The sequence below is a fragment of the Hylobates moloch genome, unplaced genomic scaffold (assembly GCF_009828535.3).
Source record: "Hylobates moloch isolate HMO894 unplaced genomic scaffold, HMol_V3 SCAFFOLD_20, whole genome shotgun sequence".
Lineage (NCBI taxonomy): Eukaryota > Metazoa > Chordata > Mammalia > Primates > Hylobatidae > Hylobates > Hylobates moloch.
The window spans coordinates 44906930-44929735 of NW_026652295.1; the positions used below are offsets into that span (position 1 = coordinate 44906930).

The 22806-nt window shown below is 36.2% G+C and overlaps 1 protein-coding gene across 3 annotated transcripts in view; it reads right to left on the reverse strand.

Annotated features, from left to right (window-relative positions):
* Positions 1 to 22806, reverse strand: part of LOC116460488 (24-hydroxycholesterol 7-alpha-hydroxylase) — a 138499-nt gene that overhangs the window by 25623 nt on the left and 90070 nt on the right. For 2 of the 3 annotated variants that reach the window (XM_058432126.1, XM_058432125.1), the window contains exons 8-11: positions 20629 to 20762; positions 12693 to 12788; positions 11736 to 11824; positions 7976 to 8246 (exon numbers count right to left, since the gene is read on the reverse strand). In XM_058432126.1, the coding sequence (XP_058288109.1) occupies positions 8081 to 8246; positions 11736 to 11824; positions 12693 to 12788; positions 20629 to 20762 (485 nt within the window). In that variant the 3' untranslated portion in view covers positions 7976 to 8080. Of the gene's footprint in view, positions 1 to 7975; positions 8247 to 11735; positions 11825 to 12692; positions 12789 to 20628; positions 20763 to 22806 lie in introns of those variants that run through there. The other variant, XM_032141726.2, reaches the window with a different exon arrangement.

Genomic DNA, 22806 nt, shown 5'->3' on the forward strand with positions numbered 1-22806 from the left:
AGCCTTTGTTAGCTACTGGACCTGGAGACAGTGGGGTTGTTTTGTCCATGCAGTCTGATTTGAGCACACCCCAGTCTGCTGGCCTCTCTCAGGGTCCTTGCCTGGCTGCAACCACAGGCAGCCCAGCCTCAGTTGCCCAGCCAAAGTGCTTGTCAGTGGCCACCACAATAGTTCTCTCACTGGCAGATGCTGCATACCCATCGGAGCACTTTTGCATCTTGCCAGTGTGCACCTACCTGCAGCCTTCCCACATTGATGTGCACTCACTCATAGCATCCCCCTGTCCCCACCTCACTGGAATACATGCACACAGGGGCCCACCACTGCCCTGCCAGAGCACTTTTGCCAGAAGCTCCAGTCAAGTGTTGTTGCCAACAGACTGGAAACACCTCAAACGCTCCAGCACAGCCCGTGCTTTAACCTCAAGAGGCCCCAGAACAAAGCTGTGGGCCTGCTCCCAGCCCTCCTGGGTTAGAACACCCAGTCCAGGAGTGATGAGCTGAGACTTGGGCCTCTGAAAACATCCAGATATGAAGCCAGTCAACTAAATCCAACTTACGCCACAGCCAAATCCTCAAGGGCATTGTATTAGTCCATTCTCACATTGATATAAAGACATACCTGAGACTGTAATTTATGAAGAAAAAAGGTTTAATTGGCTCATGGTTCAGCTGGCTGTTCAGGCAACATAGTGGCTTCTGATTCTGGTGGGGTGGGTAGGGCCGAACTTCAGGAAGCTTCCAATCATGATGGAAGGCAAACGGGGAGCAAGCTTCTTATGTGGCAGGAACAAGAGCAATAAAGAGATGGGGGATGTGCTACACACTTTAAACAGCCAGATCTCACAAGAACTCAGTCAGTATTATGAGGACAGAGCCAAGAGGGATGGTGCTAAATCATTCATGGAAAACATCTCCATTATCCAATCACCTCCCACCAGGACCTGCCTCCAAAACTGAGGATTCCAATTCAATATGAGATTTGGGTGGGGATATAGATCCAAAGAAGCAAAAAGTCCTATCCAAAAGATTAAAAGAACATCAGCTCACACAGATGAGAAGGAACCAGTGCAAGAATTCTGGCAACTCTGAAAGCCAGAGCATTTTTTAACCTCCAAACTACCATATTAGCTCCCCAGCTATAGTTCTCAACCAGCCTGAAATATCTGAAATGACAGATATAGAATTCAGAATTTGGATAGCAAGGAAGCTCATCAAGATATAGGAGAAGGTTGAAACCCAATCCAAGGAAAACAGTGAAATGGTCCAAGAGTTGAAAGATGTGATAGCCATTTTAACAAAGAACCAAACTGAATTTCTGGAAATGAGAAATTCACCACAGGAATTTCAGAATGCAATTGGAAGCACTGATAACAGAGTAAACCAAGTTGAGGAAAGAATCTCAGGGCTTGAAGACAGCTCCTTCAAATCAATGCAGGCAGACAACAATAAAGAAAAAATAATTTATAAAAATGAACAAAATATTTTAGAAATATGGGATTATGTTAAGAAACCAAACCTACAACTTATTGGCATTCCTGAAAAAGATGGAGAGAGAACAAGCAACTTGGAAAACATATTTCAGGATATTGTCCACAAAAATTTCCTCAACTTCACTAGAGAGGTTGACATGCTCATAAGATTCTCCAAAGTCAATGCAAAAGAAAAAATCTTAGAGCCAGCAATGGAGAAGGGGCAGATCATGCACAAAGGAATTGCCATCAGGCTAACAATGAAACTTTCAGCAGAAACCTTACACGCCATGAGAGATTGGGGGTGTATATTTAGCATCCTTAAAGCAGAGAAATTCTAACCAAGGTCTTCATAGCCAATAAAACTAAGATTCATAAGCAAAGGGGAAATAAAATCCTATTCAGACAAGCAAATGTGAACAGAATTCATTACCACTAGACCTGCCTTAAAAGAGGTCCTTAAGGGACTACCAAACAGAAATCAAAGATCATTATCTGCCACCACAAAAACACACTTAAGTACGTAGCCCACTGACACTATAAAGCAAATACACAATCAAGTCTACTTAAGAACCAGTGAACAACATGGTGACAAGATCAAATCTTCACATACTGATATTAACCTTGAATATAAACAGGCTAAGAACCTCGTTTAAAAGGCACAGAGTGGCAAGCTGGATAAAGAAACAAGACCCAACTGTATTCTGTCTTCAAGAGGCCCATTTCACATGCAATGACACCCAACGACTCAAGGTAAGGGGATAGAGAAAGATGTATCAAGCAAAGAGAAAAAAAAAAAGAGTAGGGGTTGTTATTCTTTCTTCAAACAGAAGAGACTTTAAACCAAAAATTCTCAAAAAGGACAAAGAAGGGTATTACATAATGATAAAGGCTTAAATTCAACAAGAATACTTAACTTTCCTAAATATGCATGAATCTAACATTGAAGCACCCGGATTCATAAAAAAAATTCTTAGAGGCTTATATTGAGACTTACATACCACACAATAATAGTGGGAGACTTTAACAACACACTGACAGTGTCAGACAAGTCATCAAAGCAGAAAACCTAACAAATATATTCAGAACCTAAATTCAACACTTGATCAAGTCCATTTGGACCAAACAGACATCTGCAGAATACTCTACCCAACAACAGAATATACATTATTCTCATATGCACATGGCACATACTCTAAGACTGACCACACGCTGGGTCATAAAAGCAATACTCAACAAATTCAAAAAACCAAAACCATACCAACCACACTCTCAGACCACAGTGCAATAAAAATAGAAATTAATATCAAGAACATCTCTCAAAACCATATAATTAGATAGAAATTAAATACTCTGCTCCTGAATGACTTTAAAGAAGGAAATTAAGGCAGAAATAAAAACAAATACTTGGAAATGAATGAAAACAAAGATACAATATACCAGAATCTCTGAGACACAGCTAAATCAGTGTTAAGAGGAAAGTTTACAGCGCTAACTGCCTACAACAAGAAGTTAGAAAGATCTCAAATTAACAATCTAATATCACCTACAGGAACTAGAAAACCAAGCACAAACCAACCCCAAAGCTAACAGAAGAAAATAAATGACCAAAATTGGAGTTGAACCAAAATTGAGATGCAAAAATCGAGATGCAAAAATCCATACAAAAGATTAAGAAAACCAAAACTTTGTTATTTGAAAGAATAACTAAGATTCATAGACCACCAGCTAGATAGATTAATAAAGAAAAAAAGAGAAAAGATCCAAATAAACACAATCAGAAATGACAAAGGGGACATTACAACCAATCCCACAGAAATAATTTTAAAAACCCTCAGAGAGTATTATGAACACATCTATGCACACAAACTTGGAAACCTAGAATAAATGAATAAGTTCCTGGAAACATGCAGCTTCTGAAGATTTTAGCAGGAAGAAATTGAAATCCTGAACAGACTAATAATGAGTTCTGAAATGGAATCAAAACTCATTATTATATTATAATCTAACAACCAAAAAAATCCCTGGACTAGAAGGGTTCACAGCTGAATTATACCAGATACATAAAGAAGAGCTGGTACCAATCTTGAAATTATTGGTACTGAAATTATTCAAAAAAGTCAAGGAGGAAGAACTCCTCCCTAACTCATTCTATGAAGACAGCATCATTCTGATACCAAAATCTGGCAGAGACAATGAAAAAAGAAAACTTCAAGCCAATATTGCTGAATAACATACATGCAACAATTCTCAACAAAATACTAGCAAATTGATTTCAGCCATATACCAAAAAGCTAATCCACCATACTTTGTATCCCAGGAATAAAGTCTACTTTAAAGTAAATAAAGCTTACTTTGTTTACTTTATTTACCTTGGATAGAAGATTGGTTCAATATACACAAATCAATCAATGTGATTCATCTCATAAACTAAACTAAAAACAAAAAATATATGATCATCTCAATAGATGCAGAAAAGGCCTTCGATAAAATTCCACATTCCTTCATGTTAAAAAACCTCAACAAATTAGGCATAGGAGGAACATACCTCAAAATAATGAGAGCCATCTACAATAAACTCATAACTGACATCATGCTGAACGGGCAAAAATTGGAACACTTCCCCTTGAAAACCAAAAGAAGACAAGAATGCCCAACTCTCATACGCCAATTCAACCTAGTACTAGAAGTCCAAACCAGACTAATCAGGCAAGAGAAAGAAATAAAAGGCATTCCAATAGGAAGAGAATAAATCAAACTACCTCTCTTCACAAATGATATGATTCTATACCTAGAAAACCCTACTGTCTGTCCCAAATCTCCTAAAACTGATAAATAACTTCAGTAAAGTTTCAGAATACAAAATCAATGTGCAAAAATCAGTGGTATTTCTATACACCAACAACACTCAAGCTGAGAGCCAAATCAAGAATGCACTCCCATTCACAACATCCACACACATAAAATACCTAGGAACACAGCTAACCAGGGAGGTAAAATATATTTAAAATAAGAATTACAAAACACCAAGGAAAGAAATCAGATATGACACAAACAAATGGAGAAAGTGTTCCATGCTTATAGAGAGGAAGAATCAATATTGTTAAAACGGTCATACTGCACAAGGAATTTAAATATTCAATGCTATTCCTATCAAACTACCAAAGTCATTTTCCACAGAATTAGAAAAAACTATTCTAAAATCCATATGGAACCAAAAAAGAGCCCAAATTACCAAAGTAATCCTAAGCAAAAAGAAGAAAGCTAGAGACATCACATTACCTGACTTCAAACTATACTACAAGGCCACAGTAACCCAAACAGCATGACACTGGTACAAAAACAGACATATGTTACAAATTAGAGAATCCAGGAATAAAGCTGCACACTTAAAAACATCAGATCAGATAAGTAAGCAATAAAAACAAGCAATGGGGAAAAGATACCCTGTTCAATAAATGGTGCTGGGATAAACTAGCTAGCCATATGCAGAAGATTGAAACTGGACCCCTTCCTTTCACCATATACAAAAATCAACTCAAGATGAATTAAAGACTTAAATGTAAGACCTAAAACTTTAATGACTGTAAAAGAAAATCTAGGAACTACCATTCTGGACATAGGCCTTGGCAAGGATTTCATGATAAAGTCTCCAAAAGCCATTGCAACAAAAACAAAAATAGACAGGTGGGACCTAATTAAACTGAAAAGCTTCTGCACAGTAAGAGAAACTGTCAACAGAGTAAACAAACAATCTACAGAATGGGAGAAAATATTTGGCATATGCATCTCACAAAGGTCTAATATCCAGAATCTATAAGTAACTTAAATCAACAAGCAAAACACAACCCCATTTAAAAAAAATGGGCAAGTAATATGAACAGACATTTCTCAAAAAAAGAAATACACATGGGAAACAAGTATATAAAAAACTGTTCAACATCACCAATCGTTAGAGAAATGCAAATGAAAACCACAATGAGATAACATCTCACATCATTCAGAACAGCTATCATTAAAAAGTAAAAAAATAACAGATGTTGGTGAGGTTGAGGAGAAAAGGGAATGCTTATACATTGCTGATGAGAATGTAAAACAGTTCACTCACTATAAAAAGCAGTTTGGAGATTTCTCAAAGAACTTAGAACTACCATTCGACCCAGCAATCCCATTACACCCAAAGGAATATAAATGATTATACCAAAAATACACATTCATTCATATGTTCATTGCAACTCTATTCACAATAGCAAAGATATGAAATCAACCTAGATGCCCATTAACAGTGGACTGGATTTAAAATAATGTGGGGCCAGGTGCAGTGGCTCATGCCTGTAATCTCAGCACTTTAGGAGGCCAAGGTGGGAGAATCGCTTGAGCTCAGGAGTTCAAGACTAGCCTATGAAACATAGTGAGACCTTGTGTCTACTAAAATTTTTTTTCAAATTAGCTGGGCACTATGGCATGTGCCTGTAGGCCCAGAGACTCAGGAGGCTGAGGCAGGAGGACGCTTGAGCACAGGAGGTTGAAGCTACAGTGAGCTATGATCATGCCAGTGCACTTTAGCCTGGGCAACAGGGCCTGTCTCAAAAAAAAAAAAAAAAAAAAAGAGAGAGAGAGAGAGAGAAAAGAAAAAGAAAGTATGGTACATAGTAACACCATGAAATCCTGTGCAGCTATAAAAAGAATGAAATCCTGTCCTTTGCAGCAACATGGATGCAGCTGAAGATCATTATCCTAAATGAATTAATACAAGAACAGAAAACCAAATACAGCATGTTCTCACTTACAAGTGGGAGCTAAACATTAAATACACACGGACACAAAGAGGGAATCGTTGCAGGTGGAGCATGGGAGGGGGGTGAGGTTCAAAAAACTACATATCGGGCACTGTGCTTACTACCTGGTTGACAAATCATCTGTATATCAAACTCCTGAGACACTCAATCTACCCATGCAACAAACCTACACATGTACCCCCCTTGAACCCAAAATAAAAGTTGAAAAAGAAAAAAAGATCACTCTTGAATTGCTGCTTCTGTTCTTGACATACTTATATCTTAGCTTCATAATGAAGTATCAAAATGAAATGGCCAGGAAAATAATGACTGCAATTTTGCCAATGGTTTCTATGCTCCTTTGAGTGACTCATTGCTCCTTTGCAAAGCAGTGAGAAGAGAGAAGCATGGCTAAAAATCAATAAGGATTCTGATAACCTGGCTCAGAGTCTTAGAATTAGCCATATTCACCTTTCCCACCCTCATTCCTAACCCTCTTTTATATACTCTCCAGGATATGTGCACACTCTTGTGAAAATGTTAGGAAACAATTATACAAGTAAATACAATTCCTTTAATTATATTTAACAGCTAGAGTTGAGGGGATGCATTTGTTTATGGAACAAATTCCTCAGAATAAATTGGATTTTTAATTTGTCATTAAATCTGTGGGGATTTAAATTTGCTCATTCCTTAAAAGCAATCAGCTATTTCTAAGTATAAAAGGGAGAAAGCTACAAATAACACTTCTCAAATACAATAGTGTGCAGGTACTTTATAAGGCACAGCTTTTAAAATGGCACTATCTTTAACATATATAGAAAACAATGTGCTCAGAGCATCATAAGTCCCAAATATATGATTGCCTTGCTATCACTAACATATAGGTATATTATATTCCTATGAGCACTTAATTTTTTTCTTCCCTTGAAGTTTGATACTGCTGCATCTTAGGAAGCTGAGCTTTCTTTTATGTTGTTTACTGATTATTCTAATCTAGTCCAAAAGCCTTTTCTAATCCCCCTTCCTCCAAATTCTTAGGGCAGTTGTTACATATCTGAGTCTTCTGGCATTTGTCATGTGCCATCTTAAGCTGTTAAGCAGGGCTTTTTTTTTTCATATGGCTATGTCTCATTTCCCCAACCACATTATAACCAATTCAGAAATGTTATGAGTCTTTGACTTTTCCCAGTTTTTAACAAGGTGAATTGGGTGGGAATATAACATCCTAAAGGAAAGGGGCTTTATCTGATTTGTTTTCCATGATAACTCCTAGAACCCTAACCTGACACATAGCACACACTCAGTACATAGTTATCGAATAAAAGAATAATTGTATTAATACTAGATGCTCAAGAGATGTTTGGTTAAAAACAGTACTACTAAATTACTATTAGATGGACCTCTGATTTTAATTAATTTTCCAATAGATGTGTGATTTTCATTAGGAATTCAAGACAAGTCCATGACTTTGTGGCCTAGGACTCCCTAGAATACATGAAAGACCCAAACACACAAAAAGTAAAAATCACACTTTCTATTCCTGAGGAATGCATGCTTCATTTTAACCTCTCAAGTATTGCAGCCTTCCTCTTATTACACTCTCTTCTTATCCAAGCATGCCTTTATAAGCAGATCAATCTTGCCAAAGATCAGGGCTGTTGTTTTACACTGGAGTTTAAGCCATATCAATTTGCACAACGACACAGCCAATCAGGCATCCCCTTGCAGGAATTAGAACCAAGGAAAATCAAGCTTGTTGGTTTTGGTGTGTGTTCCAGGGGACAGGTATAGCAAGCACATCCCTAAGATCATCAACTCTCAGAGGTGCTCACTCAAAGAAGTTTTCCTCCACACTGAAAATCCTCCGTCTTACTCCTCCATTTAAATCGTATAGTTTAATGTGAGATTGTCCACTATAATGAGACTCTTCACTTTGCAAGCTACAATTTCTGAAGAAGTCTGGTGGTTCATGCTGCTCTTTCCTGTTTGTTTTTCTGAAACAAAACAAAACAAAGAGAAATCACCAGACTTCTCCAGTAGTAGAATTACTAGAAAGATTTTCTTCCATGTGCTACAAGGAAGTGCCTCACAGTGGGATCCTGCTCCAAACCTACTTTCAGAACCCCCACGAATACGAAGAGGAACCATAGTTCTTCCATTCTGATTTTTGGTTGTTATCCCATGCCAGCACCGAGTACATACTGACTTAAATCAGCAGACCCTTCTGTGTTTACTTGTGAGAGGGGTTCTCATACCACCTCAGTGGCTTGAACTCCAGGAAGTGACAGCTGCAAGGCCATAAGAGTGTGTGTTCATGACAAACTTTGATCATCAGCCATATTACGGGCAACTTTCTCTGACTCACTGAGTATTTGGTGCATGAGAAAATAAATTGGTGCCTGGAACACAAATCAAGAATGAGTGCAATTTTCTGGGGATTACAACCAAGGATTTATGGGATTAAATTTTAGTGCAAAAAAAATCTATCTTGGTATACACTGTCCAAATGAAGTCATTTGCTTTCCTGAACAATTTGCTATTTTATTTCTCTTTAGAAACAAAACATTTCATGCACTGGCTGTTTAAAATAAGTAATAAGTAATAAGACAAAATTAAGGACATTTTAAAACAGAAACAGTAGAAAACTAAACTTAATGAGGTTTCTTAAATAGGTCACATGTATTCAACATTTATATTTAACTGGTAGATTTTGGTTAAGTGATATATATTTTTTGACACACTCTACTTTCAAAGGAAAACTTCAGATCTTGCTCCCAGACTCTCTCTCATTCCTGATTTCTCTGTTTCCACCATCTCTACCAGACATATGGATTTAAAGCCACAGTCCACCTCAAAGCCTTCCTCTCACCTGACCCCCACTTCTAATCATCTTCCAAATCTGGTAGATTCTACCACTCCATGTCTCACACATAGAATATTAGCATAACCATATAACCTAAGTCATGCTTCACATGAATCCATTCTGCCCAAAACCTTTTAGTTCTTTATTAGTGCCATGTGAGCTGCATATAAACTCATACATCAGGTATTAAGGGGCCTTTTTAATTGGGCCAGTGTACATTTTCAGCCTTCTCACCACTGTAATCTGGTCCCAGTAATAGTAAAACCATAAGGCCTTAAGCCACACGCCTCTGTGCTTAGTAACCCTTTGCCCATTCTGTTGTCTCAAGCTAAAAGGTCTTCCGCAACTTTCCCCAGGAAATCTTCTGAGAACATCTTGACCAGACGTATCCTTTCTCTCGAAGCTCAGTGTGACGCTTTGGCATCTCTCGACCAGAAGTCCTTGCAGTTATTTATTAATTCAATGTCCACTTTGTCCCTACTAAGTTGTTTCTCATGTGGGTTGAGAATATGTCTTACTCATGTCCAAAGCCCCTATGGTAGCCAGAGCACTGCCTTGCACAGAGTAAGAGTTCAGCACACTCTAAAAATACGTAGTTTCTGTCTAAAGAAGATACTATTGATTGAGTTGCACCATCATGGTTCCCTTTATTATACCAATTACTTTCAAACTCAAAACAATGTCTGTTAGCCTCAAATGTCATCATGGAAGGTAGTAATAGCGCCTCTTGGAAACAACAGTCAGCAGGTAATCCTTGACCATTGGCCCATACTACACACTCCACTGCAAGACATTTCAGTCGTTGGTTTAAAATACTGTTAGCTCCAGATCAAGGATGATTATAATAAATTATTTAACTGCTATTGGTATAGATAGATAGATAGATAGATAGATAGATAGATAGATAGAGAGATTGATTGATTTAGTGATATAAAGAAACCTGAAAAAAGTAGCATCTATTGTTTTTAGAAGAGCTATTCTTAGGACATTGACATTTGGTATGTGACAAAAACAAAAAATTTGTTATTGGCTTAAGAACTGCTTCTCTAAAGTGAAAATAATATGAGAGGCAGGATGAGCATGATGGGTTTTTGTTGCTAATGTTGTTGTGTGTTATATGATGTCCCTAAAGTAACTGATACTCAATTACAATGTTCAGCTTTGGAGTTTTATGGTGGGTATGTCAGTATATGGTGGGTATTCAGCTCCAAACAATGGAACCCTCAACTAAAACTGACTTAAAAAGTAAGGACACTTATTATCTAACATAACAGGAAGTAGACAAGCTCCTCGAAACTGATGAATTCAGCGACAAAATAGTATTACTGAGATTCCAGGGATTCAGGCTCCTACTATATGTCTGCTCTGCCATCTACAGACTGCACCATCATACAGCTTATCCTCTTGAACTTGCTGCTAGTAACATCTGAGGCTGCATGCTTCCTTGTTAATATCCAGTGGGACAGGATGAATGGGGCCTCATCCTGAAGAAGTCTCTCCTTTCACTCTGTTTGGCCAGTTTAGCTCAACTTCCTATCTCAGGACAAGCAGCTCAGCAAAACACCAGGCACCCATTTGCTTAGGCTTAGATTTCTAGAATAATGTCTAAAATGAGGATAGAATTTCCATGATTGGCTATGACTAATTAATACTATTTTAGGGGAAGTGTAAATTACTAAAATCATACCAATACTCTAAACACATGAAGAATGGAAGGATAGAATGGATACTGTGGAGCAATTAATAACTGCAAATATAGACTGGCATTATTGTTCAAATAATGAAGATGACTGACTTCAAGAAACTACAATTTTTTTAAATATAAAAACTTAATGGGTTTCTACATTCATTGAGTGAGATTTTGTCACAAACAGGTACTGACGTTTCCCCTACGGAATCATCCCCAGTGAAGAAATGTGACATATTTAATGTAGATTGTAAATTCTCTGAAGTCAGGGACCATGTCAGTCTTCCTCAGGGCTCTCTGAAGCTTAGAAGAGGGCCTGGAACAGATGAGATGTTCAAAAACCTTTTCTGCTTGAACAAATAAAGATAACAATAACTTTCATTAAACAATGGACAGTTGCATTAGAACAGGGTATCACACTGAGGAGGAGGGCTGGGTGCCAGATTAATTTAACTATAAAAGGTATCAAAAGAAAGTTTTCACAAACCAAACTAACACCATAGACAAAAACCACCTAATAAGCTTCTGCTATGCTCCAAGCCAAAGATGTCCTAGAATCCCAGCAAATATCCATGATAATGTCATAGTAAAAGAAATATAATTCTATCTTTGTTTTAAAGAAGGTAGCACCCAAACCACTTCCAATTATCTTTGTGTGAAAGCTGACAATTTGAACCCTAAATGCTGCTTTGATGTGGCATCTGGCAAGTGTAATGTTCTCTTCTCATGAGGTCCTCTATCAGAAGCCACTTTAGATATTCGCACAGAGACACTGCACAGGACCACAGATAAACCAGACAAAATGTGTTTTAAAATATATATATATATATTTTTATAATATATATATATTATATATATATATATATATAAAAGATTAACCAATCATCTTTCTGCAGACTTTCTGGATAAATGTGGCCCAGCTGTCTCACTGACCTTGCAGGACACTGGAACTTCCCGCTTCCAAATGCCATGAAGCAGTCCAAGAAAGAGTGCTTCTCTAAATTTGCCTTTTTCCAACGTTCCTGTGGGAAGAAAACATTTTTTTTTCCAAATCAGCCTTATATAAATAAGCTTAACTTTATTTCTCTAGGCTAAAAATGACCTTGTACAGCTAATCCTTGCATATAAAGTTGCAGGGTTGTTGGTAATTTTTTCCACCCTGTTATTAATATTAGACACAATTGTGTTTTTGGAACATGAACTTATAAATAAAAAGGTTTTTAAAAAATTCTGTTAAGTGGTAAATGTAAATGATAAGGTAAATCAACCACAGAATTGACCTAAGAAGAGGAAGAATATTTATAATAAGGTCTCAGGCTCCGTTATAAAATTGCTCTTGGTAATAAATTTAGTAATAAGACACTGACATCCCTGCCTTTTGGAAAAAGCTTGGGATGCAGAATGAATGCATCTGGATGCCATTTTTGACAGTTTTACCTAAAGGCAGAGAACACACTAAATGACCTCTTAACATTCTGTTCGGCCCTGTAACTTTCCAGTTCTAAGAAACAGCAGATCAAGGTTTTAATTTGCTTTATTTGTATTTTTTTGTACTCCTTGGAAACCAATGACAGAAGCAATTGCCTGAAGAACATGAAATAAGTCTCCTATCAAAAACAAGCTTATTTACTTGAACATGCCCTTCTGGTTTCATGTAAAATTTATTTTAAAGTTAGAGAAGTTTATTACAAAAACTTTTCTAACTGATTTGTAAATGTTGCACTGTCTATATTGCAAATCTGTTCTGTATTTTGTAGTCAACTTTGTTCTTAGTTACGAGAGAAATATGGCTGCTTAATTACATAGTCCTAATTAACTTCTGAATTTACCCTTCTGAAATAAAAAGAAATTAAAATTAAAGAATAATATATACTGAAAGAGATAACTTACAGGTTTGAACAATTCAGGCTCAGGAAAATACTTTGGATTTCTATGCAGCCAAAATGGAGACAACATCAACAAGTCACCAGAAGGAATGATGTAATTCTATAACAGAAAAATCAGGGGCAAATCATTTTTATGAAATATACTTCAAAGAGAGTTTGGGCCACTAAAAATAATGCTACAATTATATTGTGGTGAAGATATACATTTTATAACTGACTGTGAGAAAATCTAATTTTTAATATCTATATAATTATATAAGATCTAATTATAAATAATATAAAATCTAATAATATAGTATCTATATAATTCTGATTTTCATATACATATATTTGGTTACATAGAGGAAATTATATAATTCTGATTCACATGTACATATATTCAGTTACATGGAAGGAAATATTAGCTAAATGTCAAAATTTTAGAAACTAGTATAAGTCCATTCTAATGTAGCTTTTGATGTTTGATATTAGGGTTTGTGGCCAGAGTTCTTGAAGGCAGAAACTATGGTGGAGGCTCAGGTTATGAAACAGAAAAATTGGACTCTGAGACAGGGACAATGGCCATGGTAGCACTGAGAAGAGGGGCAGAGGATGTCCTGTTCTTGTGGATACTAATGACAGTGTTAGAGCAAGGGCAGTGGACTTTTCTTTCCTCAGTCCAGCACTGGTTATTAGGACAGAAACAAATGAAAAACAACTGGTTAGGAAGACACAGGAAAAGGCAAGTGTTGTGTATTTGTTTTGTTGGGTTTGTGTTTGGGGTCACAGTGCTTGTGGGAATGAGGATAAGCAATGCGTTTCCCCAGGTAGTCTACATTATCCTTCCTGATTCATATGACAACAGATTTTCATGATCTATAAACTACACAAAGAACTAAAACCCATTTCACAAAATCTCCCTATCATCACCATGTTCAGGAACCACAGGACAAAGAGATCTCCCAAGTTTTATAATTGCTGGATAGCTACCAACTTTACTAAGGTAAAGATATTTTATTAGGTAATTCCCACTGCCCATCATCATAAGCCACATCTATTTAACCTTGTATAATTTTGAAATGTCCTCAAGATATTTGCAAAAGTTTTACTTTCGGTTTACTTATCCAAAGCATAAACATCTTACAATTAAAAATATGTCTTCTGCTGGGTGTGGTGGCTCATGCCTGTAATCCTAGCACTCTGGGAGGCCTTGGTGGGAGGATCCTTTGAGCTCAAGAGTTTCAGACCAGCCTAGGCAACATAGGAAGACCTCGTCTCTACAAAAAAATTAAAAATATTAGGTGGGGATGATGGTGCACCTGTAGTCTCAGCTACTTGGGTGGCTGACACAGGAGGATTGCTTGAGCCCAGGAGGTTGAGGGTACAGCGAGCTATGATTGTGCCACCGTACTCTATCTAGCCTGGGAGACAGAGTGAGATGCTGTCTCGAAGAAAAATAAAAATATGTCTTTTACTGATAGTTATGAGTGGAGTATGTGTAGGGATGTCATCATTTTTTAACCCAGGAGAACCCCTGTTGGCTCTAGTGGCAGCTGAGTATTGCTTGAGATTTGGCAATTTCAGAACCGGGAGAGCTGGAGAGACTCAAATCCAAGACTGGGAAGATAGTGAAGCTTTTGCAGGTACCCTCTATCATTTTAAAATAGAGAGACCTGTGAGATCCCAATCCTGTCTGTTTGTTTTACTTCCATTGGAACTGAGGCTAGAGAGGTCATTACTGACTCTGGAATCAGCCACAGAGGGCCATGATACGTATTTGAGAGCAGGGTTGGGGGCAGCACAGGTACGGACCTTCAGTCAGGACAACCACAGCCCTTCCCCTTCCCATGGCAAATTCCTCTTCAGTTGCTGTTGACCTGTGATCATGACTTGGAGGCTGCTGACTGTTGTAGCCTACAAAGCAGGTTAGCAAAGGGAGGAGAACTTCATACAGATCCTCAGTAACAGAATTACCACTAGCAACAGGGAGGAGACAAGAAAGAGGTTCCTGCTGCAGCAGCAGCAACTGCCAGACTGATAAATAGCATGAAGGAATGCTGGAGCTGGTTCTGTCAAGAAACCCTCTGAGCAAGCAGACATCATCACGCCCAGCCTAAACAGTCCCTATCTTTACTTACATGACAGATGAAGTGAAAGATCAAGAGGGAGGCAAAACAGTCGCAGAAGGAGAACACAGATCACCAGCAAAGGGAAGCTACAACTTCTGTGTGTTGCAAGAACTGCGTCTCTCAGGTAGACAGAATTGAGCCTGGCCAGCCCACCTCACCTGGATGGTGTGAAGCCAAAACAAGCTTCATCTGATAATCTAGAAGTGGGGCTTTCTTTAAAAAAGGAAGAGAAGGCAGGACTCTGTGTTGTAATTCAAGAAAGGTGCTCAGAGCTAAGTGGGTGCCAGGAATATATAATCTTAAAGAGAAAGGAGGAGTCCAGAGGCAACACATCTATAGCAGGAGGTCTGAAGCACACAGCCTTTTCTCCTAGCTTTTAACCAGAGGCTTGGTTGGTGTTTGTGCCGAAAAAAAATAAAATAAAATAAGTATTTTTAAAATTAAAGAGTATATTCTTTTGTATGATAAAAACTGACCTCTACAAAAAGTTTGGAAAATTCTGAAAAGTAGAAAAACTAGAAAAGAAAATCCAGAGTTCTGACACCCAAAGACAGTCATTAACTAGCTAGATTTCTTTCCAGTATGTTTACTTAGTATTAAGAGGAGATATTTTGTTGTTGTTAAACTTTAAACATAGTTTTGATCCTCTTGAATAACCAATTTAATCTTTCTTAGTTCACTTAACTTCATAACATGTTTTCCCTTTTTATTGTATATTCATGGTGAATATTTCTTCCTCCAATGACTGTTTAATCTTCCATTGGGTAGATTAAACAATAATTAATGTAATCATTCCCTACTTTTTTCCTATGGTAAATAGTGCCACCATAAGCACTTTCTTCCACACAGCATTTTTTCACATAGATTCTGTTAACACAGATGTTCAGATGACACAGGACATGCATATTTTAAGGCTATAAATGCATGTTATTCAACTGTTTCCTCAAATTTTGTAGCAAAATATATTTCTAACTATAATTTATGAGAATGTAAGTTTCATTACCCTTTTGTCTATAATCTGACATTTCTAATGGTTGTTTTAGGTTTACATTTTTATGTTTTTACATTTACATTTTATGTTTGAGAGTTTTATTTTATCCTATAAACTTTTATGTTCTGTCTTGATTAACCTATGTGACACTCATTCTTATTGATTTGTGTCAGTTCTTTAAATATTAAAATTATTTATAGTTGTATTGTATATTGATGTTTACATTATATTCACATTTGAGTTACACTTTTAAAAAATGAGACATTAAATTTTGATATGGTACATTCAAATCTGTTTATCCTTTTTGTGGTTTCATTAATTAGTCTTAAAATCAGGCAGCCCTCTTCTTTTTATAAAATAAATATAGTTAATGTTTTAGAAAATTATGTATTATGTTAGCATGTAAGAGGTTTTTGTTATTTTAAATGAATCACCAAATTAATATTTTAACAATTTCTCAGTTTAAATTTGAAATATAGCTAATATTGATAGATTTAAAATAGACAGAGACAAAAACTCTTTGGGATCTTCAGTAATTCTGAAGAGTGTGATGGGATCAAGAAACCAAAAAGTTTGAGAACTTCTACTTTAGAAGTTTTAAAAAAACTCACTTTTAGTCAGTCATCCCAAGCCACATATTAATTTCTTCCCTTTACATTGATTTATAAAAAGAGTCACCTATCCTATATTAAATTATTATGTATAAGGGAGCTAATTCTTTGTTATCTTTCCAGTTCTTTCTATTGATCTGAACACCTGGTCTGATACCAGGATCATAACATTTTAATTCTTTCAGCTTTATAACAGGTTTTAAAGGATAATTAATATTTCTCAATTACTCATCTTTTCCAATACTTTTTTTTGTTACTCTTTTCTGGATATTCTTGAAGATAAACTTTTATGCTAAACATACAAAACCTTGAAAAGAGAATACAGGTAGAAGTTTCAGAGTTTTAGAAAGGTAGCATAATAAAGAGAAAGAAAGAATGCAGTAAATCCAAGAAAGTAGAGAGTGTTCGTCCATTTCAATTCATTCCATTTCCAGGAAAGGGCACAGAGGCAAAAATAAACAGAGAGCCTGTTCAAACTACCTTAGGGAAGGGTGAGGGGAGAATACTTCTAGCATGCATAAAAAGGAACATTGACCAGTTGCCCAGCAGAGGAGAAAATATGAGCCTCTGTCATTATTCAACATAGATAAGCCCATGTGAAATGTGTTTTAAAATACAAATTTCTGGGAACATACCATTAAACTTCAGTTCAGCAAAAACATTCCACTTGTTTTTGAAAACATATGAATCTTGAAAGAACCAAATTGTATGAATTTATACTAAGGAAATAATTAGTAATGTATACAAGGATTTAGCTAAAAGGATGTTCATCTTCACACTGTTTATAGAAGTGAAAAATTGGAAGCCACATACACATGCAAGAACAGGGACTAGTTTAAAAATGTATACTATATCCATATATTAGATGACTTTGCTACCAATTCAAAATTGTGTAGATATGTTTTATTAATACAGAAAACTTTTCAGCTGGGTGTGGTGGCTTATGCCTGTAATGCCAGCACTTTGGGAGGCCAAGGTGGGCAGATCACCTGAGGTCAGGAGTTCGAGACCAGTCTGGCCAACATGGTGAAATCCTGGCTTTACTAAAAATACAAAAATCGACTGGGCATGGTGGCACACTCCTGTAATCTCAGCTACTTGGGAGGCTGAAGCAGGAGAATTGCTTGAACCTGGGAGGCAGTGGTTGCAGTGAGCCAAGATCATGTCACTGCACTCCAGCATGGGCAACAGAGATGTAAATAATTACCATATTAACATAACCACAAAGTAAAACAATCTAAATTCTGAAGAGTCAAAAACCACTAAATATTTATGCTATCAAGAAAATGGACTATTATGTGACCACTGAAATAAATGTGAAAACTCTCTAGATGCATAAAAAATGAAGAATTAGTGTTTAAAAAATTTTAATGACAGATTTACACTATGCTGAAATTTTGGTTTCTATATTAATGTCATACAAAGAGAATATTAGATAGTTGTGGTAGTACATTTAAGAGGTTGTGCAGATGGGGTATTGCGCATGCAAGAGTATACATCTTTGTGCATGGGTTTGGGCATGGGTATCTCTTCTGGCAAAGTTGTCAAAATAAGTAAAATTACTTTTGAAAGAATGTGGGAGGTTAATAGCCCCAACAAAAGTTACAACTCCCTTTATAACATAATCCTGACTAATATATGAGGTTAAAAGACCGTGGAAGAGCTACTTATAGGTTGTAGTGAGCTGAGATTGTGTCACTGCACTCCAGCCTCAGTGACAGAGTGAGACTCTGTCTTAAAAAAATTAAAATAAAATTAAAATAAATAAAAGTATGAACTGTTAAAATCCCACAAAAACTGAATACTCTAATTTACACAAGATCAGTTAAATAAATCATGCCTCCTTTGGAAGCAAAAGTTTCCACTTTTAGAAAATTTGGATTTTTATCTGTGTTCTATTACAAAATTTCTTTGGTTTGAATCCAAGCACTCTCAAGCTGCATATAAAAAAGCAAACAATAGTAGAGGATTGACTAAATGCGATCCATCTGGATAATGCAGGCCCTAAGTCAAATCATTTCAAGAAAAATAATGTTATGCCATATTGATTCACAAATATTTAACTAATAAGTCTGCCATGTGCACATACCCTTTCATGGTGAACTTGAGAATTTCCTCCTACTTTGTCCATAGAAAATCCTCTCACCTTCACTCAGCTGCTGCCTCCTAATATAAGTTGAGATTATCCAATATATTCCTGTTATATGTTCCCATATCTGTAATCTGTGGCCTAAAATTGTCTTCTAGCTATGCAAAATAACTTTCTTCACATCCTGAATTCCTTAGCTCATTGGTGCTAAGAAATTCATGTTGGTTGAATCAGTAGACAAGAGACCATTCAATTCACCTGCCTGATTTAAATAGGATTATATTGATTCTGATTCAGAATCAGATGGCCAGAATGATTATTAAAGGGTTATTATGTTTTACTTAAAGTACTTGCCATAAGTATCTATATTAATGAAACATTGCTACACAACTCTTATTAATAACCTGTTCTAGGATCATTTTGTGCTCAATGGAATTCAAGAAATTACATAATACATGCTATCAAAATTCTAATGACATTTTTACAGAAATAGAAAAAACATATGAAACTACAAAAGACCTTGAACAAAGAATAAACCTGAATCATCATACTATTTGACTTCAAAACATATTATAAAGCTACAGTAATCAAAACAGCATGGTACTGGCATAAAACCAGGCACATAGATCAATAGAACAGAATAGACAGCACCAGAATAAATACATACATTTACAGTCAATTGAATTTCAACAAAGGTTCCAAGAACATACAATAGAAAATGGACAGTCTCTTCAATAAATGATGTTGGGAAAACTGGACATCCACATTTATAAAAATGAAATTAGACCTGTATTTCACTCCGTATACAAAAATCAACTGTAATAGATTAAAGACTTGAAAGTAAGACCTGAAACTGTAAACTACCAGAAGAAAACATATGGGAAAAGACCCCATGACAGTGATCTGGGCAACAATTTTTTGAGAATATGAATCCAAAAGCACAGGTAACCAAAGCAAAAATTGAAAAATGGGATTACATTAAACTAAAAAGCTTATGTATAGCTAAAGAAACAATCAACAGAATGAAGAGACAACCTAATGGGGGAAAATTTTTGCAGGCCACACATCTGACAAGAGGTTAATATCCAAAATACACAAGAAACTTAACTCAATAGTAAAAAACAAAAACAAAAAAACTGATTTTTAAAAATGGGCAAGGAATCTGAATAGACATTTCTCAAAAGAAGGCATACAAACAGCCAACAGGTATAAAAAAATGTTCAACATTACTAATCATCAAGAAAATATAAATTAAAAACACAAAGATATATCACCTTGCTCCTGTAGAATGGCTATATCAAAAAGATGAAAGATAATTGTGGAAGAGGATATAGAGAAAAGGGAACACTTGCACACTATTGGTGGGAATGTAAATTAGTATAGCCATATGGTAAACAGTATGAAGGTTCCTCAAAAAATTAAAAATAGAACTACTACATGATCTAGCAATCCCACTACTGGGTACATATCTAAAGGAAATGAAATCAGTATGTTGAAGATGTATCTGCACTCCCATGTTTATAAAATGTATATATACATAATGGAATACTATTTAACCTTTAAAAAGAAGGAAATGCTCTCATTTGTGACAACATGAATGAAACTGGAAAACATTTTGTTAAGTGAAACAAGCCAGGAAGAATGACAAACCACATATAAGTGTATTTTCACTTATATGTCGAATCTAAAAAAAGTGAGCTCAGAAATAGAGTATAATGGTAGTTACCGGGGATTGAAGGGCAAAGAAGGGGTGGAGGAGGACCTGGAGAGATATTAGTCAAAGGATACAAAACTTCAGTTAGACAGGAGGAGTAAGTTCAAGAGGTCTATTGTATAACATGGTGACTATTCCTAGTAATGACATACTGTTTTCCTGAAAATTACCAAGATAATAGATTTTTAGTCTTCTTACACAGAAAACTGACAAGCAACTGAGGTAATGCATATTTTAATTAGTTTGATTTAGCCATTCCATAATGTATACATATTTCGAAATCACATGTTGTACAAGACAAATATATAAAATATTTATTTGTCAAGTAAAAATAAATCAAGATATGTCAATCTGAAAAATACATGTGGGCAAAATATGTACTTTTTTTGTAGAAGATTGATTAATTTAAAACTAAACCAAAGCTTACCAAAATTTCAACAGGCTTCACCACTTTTCTAGTAATGACACCAGGAGCTTTTAAACGAGTGGTTTCCAAAACACACCATTTAATTAGAAGGAGTTTCTCCAGGTCATCCTCAGACACTTTAATCTTATCTTTGCCTGTAAAAAAATTTTTAATGAGAAATAAATAGACTACAGAGGTCAGAAAGTGATTTCACGTAAGCTCATCAGCAGAGGTTAGATGTTGCCTCTGACAGCAAGTAAAGTGTTCCTATTACTATGACCTACTACAAGTTTAGTCATTAATTGCCTCTTTTTCTTTATCACTTTCCTCTTGACAAGGTAAAATGTATGGCATAAAAAACTAAGCCAATGTTGATTACTGTAATGTGATGGATTGGTATCCAACTTAGGTTCCTACAGTCTTATAGCCATCAAATAGCTAAGACAGTCCTTGTCAGAAAGGTTTTACTCATCTTTTTCTTGTCTAAATTCTCATTCCACTTATGTAAAAAGCAATAAAAGACTGACATCAAAAGCACAAAGAAAAAGATACGAGAAGCCATCTGGCCTTTTTTTTCTGCCTTTACCCTTTCAAATTGCTTTTTTTTTTTTTCCTAAATCATTCATTTCAAAAAACAACTGGAAAAGGGGCAATGGGGCACAAGTATCTGAGCTGCAAGAATGAAGACGCCCTCTAAACACAGGTGCATCAAACTTTCTTAACGTGATATCCATACTTTATTTGATCTTTAGACTGAAAGCACCTGAAAAAGGAGGGGGCGGGGTGGATGAGGGGCATCAACCATCAATCTTTGTACCATCTAAAGTAATGGCAGGAACTTTCAGTCAAATTAGACAGTTTAGTTAACAATATTTCAAGTAAAATGTTTGCATTTTGAAAATTACTTGAAACAACTGAGCTTTCAATTTGTTTTTGACAGTATTTGATTAAGAAAAGTCAACAACAATATTGTCAGTTTAATTAAGTCAATGCATTTCTCTTTTTCACATTTGCTTTCAGACCATCTTGGGAATGAGTGGGTAAGAGTAGAACTAGGGTCTCCAGCCATGTCTCTCTTTGACTCTGGATGAGGCGTGTTCAAAAGCAAGCCCATTCTGCAGGAAAAGGTTTATTGGGTGCTGCCTGGGGAACCTTTTCTGTCAGTATAGATAGAATTCCTAAGGAGTCAGAAGCAAACACCTTTGGTTAGTGGAGTCTAAGAACCTATGAACTGCATTCAACCTGACAGATTCTTAAGTACCACGTAGGGACCGGGAGCTGAGACAGGCTGCACCAGTATTACAATAATTAAGGTGCAGCTCTTGCTTGCAATACACTTAGTCTGCTAGGAGGTAAGAGACAAGCACACAGTTGACTGGTACATCATGCAGGCAAAGAAACTATTTTCGGAGACGTAAAATATTCTAAGGTAGTTAAAAGCAGATAGGGTTCACATCCAACTAGATGAAAAAGAAAATCTTTTATGAATATCTTTCTCTAAAACTATAAATATGATTAGTTTCTTGCATAGAGTTGACCCCAGTAAATATATATTAAATTAGCAAATGGTCCAGCTTCAACATAGGGAGATGAATGGGTGGATATTTTAGGCAAAGAGGAAGAACAAAAGTAAGACTGCAGACAACATGAGTATATTTAGAAAATGGCAATGGGTCCACTTTGCCCAGAAGGTGAGACATATGTGATGGAACAGTGAGAGATCCACTAAGGCCATACTACAGATGATCCTAAATGCCATTCTGGAAAATCCAGAGGCTAGAGAAATTGGAAACTTCCTGTCTTAGGCTGAGGGAGGGTTAACACCTCAACAATGAAACAGTAATATACAGCACTATTCTCTATTAAATTAAGAACTTCTGCTTATTTGCTCAGATCTGAGCAATCTAATATTAAAAGGAGATAAGTACCCTTATGGGATTTTTGCTGTAATCTCTGCAGGCATTGCCCAACAAACCTGTTGGTTTTCCTTTTCCATAACAAAGATTGGAAAATAATAAGTATGCCTTCTGCATCTTCACAACCTAAATGCCACAGTTTTTCCAAACTGTGTTCTATGAAATATTTGCAAGATGTCAAATGTATGAAGGAGGAAAAAGGTTCATGGGCAACCAAATATGAAAAATGCTACATGTTATTGGTGATTCACTGGACACATTAGTGTATTACAGGCTTTGAGAA